The sequence below is a fragment of the Trichechus manatus genome, unplaced genomic scaffold (assembly GCF_000243295.1).
Source record: "Trichechus manatus latirostris isolate Lorelei unplaced genomic scaffold, TriManLat1.0 scaffold00143, whole genome shotgun sequence".
NCBI lineage: Eukaryota > Metazoa > Chordata > Mammalia > Sirenia > Trichechidae > Trichechus > Trichechus manatus.
This window is the reverse complement of record NW_004444079.1, coordinates 141,946-152,434: the sequence shown is the minus strand read 5'-3', so window position 1 is coordinate 152,434 and position 10,489 is coordinate 141,946. Positions and strand designations below refer to the sequence as shown.

The 10,489-nt window shown below is 36.7% G+C and overlaps 1 protein-coding gene across 5 annotated transcripts in view; it reads left to right on the top strand.

The window, feature by feature from the left end:
* TBCEL (tubulin folding cofactor E like) overlaps positions 1–9,878 on the top strand; it is an 81,697-nt gene extending 71,819 nt beyond the window's left edge. For all 5 annotated transcript variants that reach the window (XM_004385612.2, XM_023739905.1, XM_023739904.1 and 2 more), the window contains one exon: positions 3,654–9,878. In XM_004385612.2, the coding sequence (XP_004385669.1) occupies positions 3,654–3,972 (319 nt within the window). In that variant the 3' untranslated portion in view covers positions 3,973–9,878. The remainder of the gene's footprint in view (positions 1–3,653) is intronic.
* The last annotated feature ends 611 nt before the right edge of the window (positions 9,879–10,489 follow it).

Sequence of the window (10,489 nt, the reverse complement as noted above, 5' to 3'; positions counted from 1 at the left end):
ATGGTTCTTTAGTTTTATATTTTAATAAATTCAGAGCTCACCACTAATTCTTGGCTAAGTAGTTCCTTTTTTTTTTTTTTTTTTAAAGGACTCACAGTTGCTCTATTCCCTTAGTTCTTTCTTCTTTTCTTCTTTCAGAATATCTGCTTGTCAGATTTATTCTTGAACAAAACTTACCTAGGTATAACATCCTTGAGTCATGCTTTCTAATTTATTTGGTTAGTAATGGTAGTGTTTTGCTCTTCAGTTTGTTGTATTAGCTCTGCAGTCCCCCCTTTTATCTCATTCTGCTGTTGATCGTTTGTCTTTGAGCTTTTGTTTTCTTATATTGATGCATTTATTAATTTCTATAACTTAAAGCATTTGTGGGGCATTTCCTTTTTTTTTTTTTTGGGTTATTTTCTTTCAGATTGAGTTCTGCCTCTGCCATGTGCTTATTGTATTCCTTTCCTTAATTATTTTTGCTTGGTTGCCATTCTGTGTCTTTTTCGTCTTGCTTTTCCTTAAAGAGTGGGTCCCTCTCTCCAGACATAGTATGAGTAAATTCTCTTTGACCTCTTTGCCATTGTTTCTTCTTTTCCTCCTAGGCCAAGCTTGAGAGCCAGGTTATTACTGTTCTGTCCCGTTTTCTGTAATGTGAAGGGAGAACATCTCTGGAGTTGGGTTCAGCTCATACTTGACCACCTGGGTTCTGCTGTTTTTTTCTGAGATTTTGTTAAATTATTATAACCTAGTTTCACTTATTTCAGGGCATACACTAGTCGATAGGGCTGGGGAAAGATACGCTTGGACTTTGAATCATTTCCTTTTCAGCTTGGAAAATTTCAAGCCCTGGTAGTTTTATGTTGGCTTGGCTTTTTTGTTTTGTTTGCCTTTGCTAAGATCCTGGTGCCCTGGCAGTGGGAGGTAGAAGTTCCTGGCCCTCAAGGCTTTTCCTCAACCTTTCTCCTGGCTGAGCCCTTACCCCATCAACCTACGCTCTCCAGATTGGGAGGTATTAGTCAGTACACAGGATTTTATCTCCGCACCTTCTTCATTTTGGCTTCTGGGGGTTGGGTTTGGATCTTTGCTTAGCTGAACCACATAGTACAGAGCTTTCATTTCCTTTTAAAAGGTTGTGGCAGAAGGTTATGCCCTCTTTTTTTGTTGGCTGCTGGTGGTGGTTTATGTACCCTTTTTTTAAAATACTGTTTTTAGCTCAAGTCTTGGGAGAAGAAAATTTTGTAATCTGTTTCATGATACCATCACCTTTTCCAAGAAGTCTCACCTAGGTAGATTTCAATCTTGTATTTTCTAAGGGATATGTATATGTTTTAATACTGTAAGCTCCACAGTAGCAGGAATATAATGTTAATATTTCTTATTTGTATATGAACTTAGAATTTGCAAAATGCTTACTCAGTATCATTTTTAAATTTTTATTTATTGTGGTCAAATTATGTAACATAAAAATTTGCCATTTCAACCATTTTGAAGTTTACAGTTCAGTGACATTAATTACATTCACAGTGTTATTTACCATTGTTGGTTACCATCATCACTACTTATTTCTAAAACTTTTCATCACCCCAAATAGAAACTCCATACTTTACCAGGAACAGTAACTCTCCATTCCCTCCTTGCCCTAGCCCCTGGTAACTTCTAATCTACTTCCTTTCTCTATGAGTTCACCTATTCTAGATATTTCATATGAGTGGAATCATACCTTATTGGTCCTTTTGTGTCTGACTTATTTCACTTAACATCATCTTTTCAGGGTTCATCCATGTTGTGGCATGTATCAGAACTTCATTCCTTTTTATATCTGAGTAATATTCCATCATTCATATACATCACATTTTATTTATCTATTTATCTGTTGATAGACACTTAGGCTGTTTTTACCTTTTGGCTATTTTGAACAATGCTGCAGTGAACATTGGCATACTAGTATCTGTTTGAGTTCTGTTTTCAATTCTTTTGGGCATATACCTAAGGGTAGAATTGCTGGATCATATGGTGACATGTTTAACTTTTTGAGGAACGATCAAACTGTTTTCCACGGTGGTTGTACCATTTTCAATTTCTACCAGCAATATATGAAGGTTCTAAATGTCTTCACATCCTTACTAACACTTGGCTAATTTCTGCTTTTTTGATCATAGCCATCCTAGTGTGTGTAAAGTTGCATCTAATTGTGGTTTTGATGTACATTTTCATAATGATTCATGTAATTAAACATCTTTTCATGTGTTTATTGGCCATTTGTATATCCTTTTTGGAGAAATGTTGCTGTAAACCTTTGATTGTTTTCCAAGTTCTGACAGAGTTGATTGTGATAGTTTCTGCTGTTTTTCAATGTTTCTGTGGAGGGACAGGAGCTTGGAGCTGCCTACTCTGCCATTTGGCTGACCAGGAAACTCTCATTGTTGTTTTATTTAATTCTTGTAATTGTCTTATAAAGGTAGGAAGGGCGGAAGTTGTTATCCTACTTTAACTAATGAGGAAACTGAGATCCAAAAGGATTAAATGAGTTGCCAAGTTATACAGCTAATTAAAAGATAGATTTAAGACTGTGAAGTTCAGATCTTCTGACTCCAAGGCCAGTGCTATTTTGCCGTACCGTTACTCTACGTGTAATGATTATCTGCATCCCCAAGCACAGACATCTTACTATGCCTTTAATGTTCCTACCAAGCTTATTTCACTGATTTAACTGTATTAAAGCCAAGAGTAGGTGTGGGAGGTAGGAGAATAATCTTATGTGACTATTGTACTCTGATCCTGAATTAACTCAGTGTGTCTTGGTTATAATAAAGCTTACCAAGATCTTTTTAGCATTTTCCCCTTCTCTGGTGTGTAGGAAACTTCCCAGATTCCTCAATAAAACCAAGCCTAGATCTTCCAAGACTGGCAGTGGAGACAAGATTTTCCACGTGGAGAGCCTGACTTTGTGGGCCTTATTTTTGTCTCTATAATTCACTTTCCTCTTGGTGTCTTTTGTTTCTTACTCCTGCCTTGATCAAGGAACTTGTATCCCTAATTTACCACTTTGTTCAAGAATATATCTTTAACTTTTCCATAGATTCCTTGTATGCAGCCAAGATGAAGCTGGAACATTCAAGAAGGCTTCACTGAAGGAGCTGGATTAGCAGCTAACATACAATTAGATGCTCTTGTTTATAAGTTATGGCTCCTCCAGGGCTCAGCAACTGTTGGCCGACTTCCGTCTTCCCATCCATTACCAAAGAACATACACTTAGATGTCTTCCCTTGTTGATGGTGACACCAAGGAAAGCAAATTTTACAGAGAGATTAGACTTTTCTCTATTGTCTTTATAGGGCCTGCCTTTCTAGGTTCCACTTTCCTCTCTAAGCCTATTCTTACATAATGATTAACAGCAGTCATGGTGACCATCTTCAGGAGAAGCCCTTCACCTATTCACAGGGCTGTAGTTTTACTGTGGCTTCAACAGGGCAACCATATCAGGTCATAATATTCATCTAAGTAATATATATTTGTATAATTGCAAGGGGTAATATTAGAATAGAATATGAGAATGATGTTGAGGATAGCAGTGTATTTATAATTATGAGGAAGTCCGTAATTCATGTGCTAATAGTTTAAACTGACTCTGTGTGTGTGTGTGTTTTTTTTTTTTAAATCCTTCTAGGTATCATGAACTGATCACAAAATATGGGAAGTTGGAGCCTTTGGCAGAAGTGGACCTAAGACCCCAGAGCAGTGCAAAAGTAGAAGTCCACTTTAACGATCAGGTGGAAGAAATAAGCATTCGTCTGGACCAAACAGTTGCGGAGCTAAAGAAACAATTAAAAACTCTAGTGCAATTGCCCACAAGCAATATGCTTCTCTACTATTTTGACCATGAAGCGCCCTTTGGCCCAGAGGAAATGAAGTACAGCTCTCGGGCATTGCATTCCTTTGGCATTAGGGATGGAGATAAAATTTACGTGGACTCCAAAACAAAATAACCTCTACCAGCCTTGTAAAAACACATATAAGGACTTCTTGCAGGGCATTTCTTTCCAATGTGGTTTTCTTTAGGAGGGAGAAGGTTGTTTTTGTTTGTTTTGTTTAGGTTTTGGGGGCTTTTGTATATTTTCCCCCTAGGATGGGTAGGGGGCTGTTTTGGTATTTTCTGGTACAGATTTCTTTGGCTGAGCCAGCAGAATCGGCCAGGTCTCCAGTCCATGTGCTTTCCCTATGAAAGAAATAACTAAGAAATCACCGACTTCCTACTGTGCTCACAGGATTTGTCTGACACTTGGTTATCATTACCATTTAGGTACGCCTGTGAAGATAGCATGAACAGTATATCCCCTCAGAAGGGTGTCTTATAGTATTTAAATCAGGAAATGAGGACTGTCTACAGGAGGGGCCAGCACTTCTTTCTCCTGTTCCTCCTTTTTCCTCCCTCTCCCTCCTTTTCCCTTTTGGTTCAGTTTTTTGACTTGCGTCAACACATGTTTACCTAATAGTTTTATTCTATCTATAATTAACTTCTCAGCTTGGGTGAGTTTTCTTATTTCTCCCTTTTGAAACAATTTAAAGTGTTTCAAGCATTTCTCAACCTGATTCTGATCTCAGGTACTCGGTAAGAACCTATATAACTCTGTTAGAACCTTAGAGAGGAGTAGCTGGAGAGTTAAAACTCCAGGAAAATGTGTTGTTATTCTGGAAGCACAGGCAGAGCTGTCTCATTTCTTTGTATGTTACTATCTCAATTTACTGTTCCTCACATATTATACCAACCATTGCTTCAGTAACATGTAATATTTTAAACTTCAGAGTTCCTTTTTTTGTTTGTTTCAGTGAATATATTTCCTCATATGTTTCTTTTTCATTACTTACAACTATTGAAAATAGAGGCCTGACTTTATGGAGAATCCAATAGAGTAATGGATATCCGTGCCAGGAGGGTTGGAATTAGCTAATAAACTGTATGTGGCGTGTGTGAAGGAGTGAAGTGGGGGAATATGGGAGGAAGAGTGTACCAACTCTCTTGCCTTTGTCATCCATCTGAAGTCCCCAATCTTGCACTTTTCATTAGAAGTGGGAAATTCTAATCAAGGGAGCTTTGATTCCCAGTTCTTCCCTGGGATTTTGTGATGTCATAATTGAGCAATTCTTTGTTTTACATTTCAATTTAGTTGCCCCAATAGAAAAACATTTCTGCCTAATCTATGAGTAAAGTGTTAGTATCAAAACTTCAGAATTTTTTTGCAAAAGCGTATTTAAAGCACTTTTTCTTTTAAACCTCTCTGAAATCTTTTGGTTTGTTCTATTCCCTTGTTAATCAGATGCAGTCCCGTTCTTTAATATGTATCTTTCTTGGTCAACCATGTTGACAGGTGGAAGACTTGAGAAATAGTTAGCTTAACTGGGGCAGAAGTTGTGCCCATGAAGTATTTTTCAAAGAATGTGATCATTAGCTGATTGCATTTGACATTTTGACCTTTGTTACATGATTGCACCCCCCCCCCCCAAGTTCTTTAATTTCTTATAGAGATTTTGGATGAATCATAAATTCTCACGTATGGGGAGTTGGATTTATTATTGCTACGTTTTTATTTTCCTGTGCCATAATGCAGATGTTTATTCTCTTAATGCACTTCAGGTTCATTATCTGTAAAGCCTTTGACTCAGGCCTATGAGTCAAACTACATTCACTGTAACATTAAAGGTGGAAACCAAAGGGTTTGAGAAAGATGAATGAGGCCCATTCTTCTGCTGCAAACTTTATCTTTCAGAATCATAAAAATGAGCAATGGAGATCCAGGCTGGGTATAGACGAGAATAATTATTTTGCAGTCACAGTTTCCTGACAGATTTTTGGAAGTGAGAAAAAAGTGGCAACAGTGTCGTGAAGATTAAAACTGTGGGTGCTTTGTGTATGTGTGCGTGAGTGCAGACGAATTTGAGAGAGAAACAGTGTAATTGAGCCTGTTGCTGTTACCAGCCTGGGAAACAGATGCACTCTTATTTTTTGAGGTTGTATGGCCCCTGACTGTCCCACAGCAAAAGGCAGAGCAAGCACTTATGTTATGCTTTAATCATAGGTAGAATGGTCATAATTAATAAGATATTTTATATATGACAAAGTTTTATGAAATGCCTTTTTACTGTTGGAGACCTGTTTCTTCTGTTGTTATAGAACACAATGTTCATCAACTACAGGCATACTTTTGTTATGCAGTTGCATGTAAGGGCAACTTCTGATTTCATTCAGTGGGTATTTTTAGAGCATTGTAATTGATGGTTTTAATAATTGCTGAATAGTTTTTGATTAAGAAAAATCTCATACAATTACAGGTCTTTTAGAGTTATAGAACAGCAGTAAATGAGAAAAGCTATTTGAGCATGTGTGCTTGTATATTCATTGGGTGGCTGAGTAAAGATGCTGCTTTTGAAATAAAATGGGTGCTGTGTAGACACTTGTAACCAAAATTATTTTTATAGCAGGCTTAAAAGAAGGAGAGAAGAGACCATGGGCCTTTGAGTCTACAAGTTATGTATAACTGTTTGACTGCAGCTTATCTGTATTTTAATATGGACTTTGTCCAGATTCAATGAGAACATATTATTGACATTTATGAGGGCGAATGCTGCCATAGCCAGTATTACAGATATGTTTGCTACAGGCACAGTGTATAGATCATAACTTTTCTAAAATAGACATTCTTTTCAGTTATGAAAAAGGCAAAGAGTAGTGAAAGAAAGCCAAATCAAAACCAACGGATCCTTTTGTGCATGTGGGCTGCTGAAGCCTCATTGAAAATCAGTTTTTGAATTTGAATTGTTGAAATATCCCAAATTGCGTTAAAGAAAAAACAGTCCAGAGTCATATGTCTTTTATCATTATTGAAAGTTTCTGTTGTTTCTGCAACCTATTGCCACCATGGCCATAAATACATAATAAAGCAGCGGATATAATAACCTCTTGTTTTTTTAAGACCTTTTAGTGAAAATTAAGCCCAAAACATAATTTGAATTATGCGTAGCAGGGATGAATGCTATGAAGCTGTGTTTTAAAATGTTTACTTTAAAAAAGTGAAAGTTCAGTCCTAAGCAGATGTTTCCGCTATGTTGCTAAAAAGCAGTGTTACGAACAGAGAACACTGGTTGCGCAGGTTGCTTGCTGATCACCACCTGAGGCACACCGCCAGTAGCTTTCTCCAGTGCACTTGTGAGTTGCAGCTTGCTACATGGGAAGTGCGAGGCTCCAGGCCATGTGAAACATGAATACAGATAACTAGATTGTTCTCGGCAGTGTCGTTTCTGTTTATGAATTTGATTTTTCCCTTCATGTTAGATTGAAAATGCAAACTGCTTTCAAGACCACCCAGAAGCTGTGTTACCAGACCTGTTTTGAACACTACCATTTTCATAGGTGCTTCCTTAAAATATATGTCCATTGTAGTGACGGAGAGGGACTGGACTCTCTCAGGCTCTTTACTTGCCAGTTGTCTCCTGCAGTTAATGGAAATATATATATATTTTATTTTAGAATATAATTTAAACATGAAGGTCTATACTTTGCACTTTTTATTAATATATATAGATAATCTTTAAAAAATTAAAGATCCAAGTCCATTTTCTCTTTGTGTTCTGCTTTTTTTTGTGGAGTGGGAGTCAAGGTTTTATGTTTATTTTTATATAGCTAAAAATTGACATTGGTTCTGAGGTTGAATTCTGTGAGAGATTGACCTCAGCTGTAAGAGTATGACCATTTTGATAGAAATTTTGCCAAAGTTAGAAATGAAAACTGCCAAAGAAGGAGTCATAGGAAATGTGTTATTGCTTTTTTGTTGGCAAAATGTTATACTTCTAACCTGCTCTCGGTATTAGGGTTCTCTAGAGGAACAGAACCAACAGGATATATATCAAATAGAATTATTTTAAAGAATTGACTTCCGTGATTGTGAGGGCTGACAAGTCCAAAATCTCTTGGTTAGGTGGCAGGCTGGAAACTCCAGCAGGATGCCTGTGTTACAGTCTTGAGGAAGAATCCTCCCTTAAGAAACCTCAGTGTTTTGCTCTTAAGGCCTTCAACTGACTGGACAAGGTCTGCCCACATTATGGAGGGTAGTCTGTTTTAAGATCAACTGATTTAAATGTTAATCACATGTAAATAACTTCATAGCAACATCCAGACTAGTGTTTGACCAAACAACTGGGCACCATACCTAGCGAAAAAAACCAAAACCAAACCCGTTGCTGTTGAGTAGATTCAACCTCATAACAATTCTATAGAACACGGTAGAACTGCCCTCTAGGGTTTCCAGGGAGTGGCTGGTGGATATGAACCTGCCAACCTTTTGATTAGCAGATGAGCTCTTAAGTACTACACTACCAGGGCTCCATATACCTAGCCAAGCTGACACATAAAATTAACCATCGCGCACTCTATGCTAATTTTTAAACTTCTTTTTGAGATATTTGGCATTCCCTTTTTTGAGTAAGATTGAAAATTTCATTTTGGTGAAACAAAAATTTTCCAATTCTTATTCAAGAGATCCTTTTTTCCTTTAAACTGTAATTTTCTTTCATAATTAGAGTTTTGGATATTTGAACCATACCTGCTTATCAGTAATTTCTTGGTAAACTGTTATGAACCAAGAATTAAGGTCCAAGGATTGTATTTATCTCTGTAGTTAGAAGACAGAATCCATTAACTTCTCTGTCAGTGTTTCAGAAGTGCCTACATGTCATGATCTGTTTAAATTTAAGATGATTTCTACCTCTTATTCAAATTTCAAAGAATTATGATAATTTTAGCTTCTTTGCTAAAATTCTATTTAATCACTATTGTGAGCTTCTCTGAGTACTTGCAAGGTAGACATATATCAAGACATCCAATACCCATACAACTGGAAAACACTGCAACTTCCACCAGTTATTAGAATGCATGTAAAATAAGAAGGTTGACCTTTGAAGTCACATTTCTTTCTGCAGCTCCTCTCTGGAAAAGAAGTTACCTGTGTTCTCTCACTTAGGCTTAGAACTCCAGAATTCAAATGTAACCGGATAAGTTTTAAAACAAATATAGGTCATTGTAGATATTAACATGAGTTATCCATCTACTTTTAGGTTTTTAATGTAACTAAGGTTTCAGAATTGAGTTAATCGATGAAGGGAATAACATATTGGATCTCAAAAATATAATGAATTTCTAATGTTGATACCTTTTCTTCAAAATTTTGAAACTAACATTAGAAATGTTTAGCTATTTTTTCCTTTTTTAAAACTGCTCTATTAAATATTCCAATGGTGGCCTGTATATGAATGTGATATACATAAACATATACTAGCTTCCCACCTTACTCTGGACTAAAGAAAACAATAACACAGTATTGGGCTTTTTACTAATAAAGTTTTGGATTATTCTGCTGAGTCAGTGGCATTTTTATAGCTTTACTTCAAAACACTGAAACAGTGACCTGAATGATAATTGAGTCTAATAAATACAGAGCAAATGAGAGTAAAAAAAGTAAATTCTTTACTCTTAAAATAGGTAAAGTAAATATTGTTGACTGTCTAATACTATGTCTTATGCTTTTCTTGAACATGGTTTAGGCACCCAAACAATTTTACTACATTCTGTTTTAAGGCACACATACTAAGGGGGTAAAAAGCACACTCATAACCCAGGAGAAAAGAGAGACATAGCAGATAAGAGTTGCTGGCTCTGCTAATCTGTGCCAGGGACCCAGGATTACAATTTTTGGATCTCGAGTTGCTTTTAAACACTAATCACAAGCCTTTATAAAGCATTTATTATCAGCAAGAAGGCCCCATTCTAGATGCTTTACATATATTAAATCTATTTTATCTTTATAATGACCCTATGAGGTTGCCACTGTTACAGTGAGGAAATTCAGGCACAGATAGGTTAAGTCACATTGGTAAATGACAACAGAGCCAGGGTTCAAACCTAAGCAGTTTGGCTACAGGGTCCATGCACTTGACAGCTATACTGTAATACTTGGTGCTGAAGGTCTCTGTATCCCCCAGTCCCCCCCCCCCAACTTTATGGTTAGTCTTTATATTTCATTAAAACACCAAGATGTTCTTCAATATCCATTTACTAAATTGATTTGTCCTGTAACAAAATCACTGATGTGGGTGATGACTCAAAATGCAAATTGGAATTTTTCCTCATGCTATTTCTAGAATTGTGGAACTGTAGTTTGTATTCATGTGAAATTGTGGCTAGTATATATCTATTGTCCTCCCTGCTTCTCTGAAATGCCATATCAGACACTTGTGATGGGTGCTATTGGCAAGAATAAATGAGCCAGTAATATGCAAGAAAACCGATAATTTGGTTTTTAACCTGGGTACATTCTAGAGCCTTAAAACTTGTTTTCAGTAGGCAGCCAAAGGTCAGTCACTCAGTTCCAACTCAGACTTTATCAATGAGGCATCAGTGTTCCAAATGAACTTAAAATTGGCATTTGTAGAGGGAAAAAGCTTATAATCCAATGG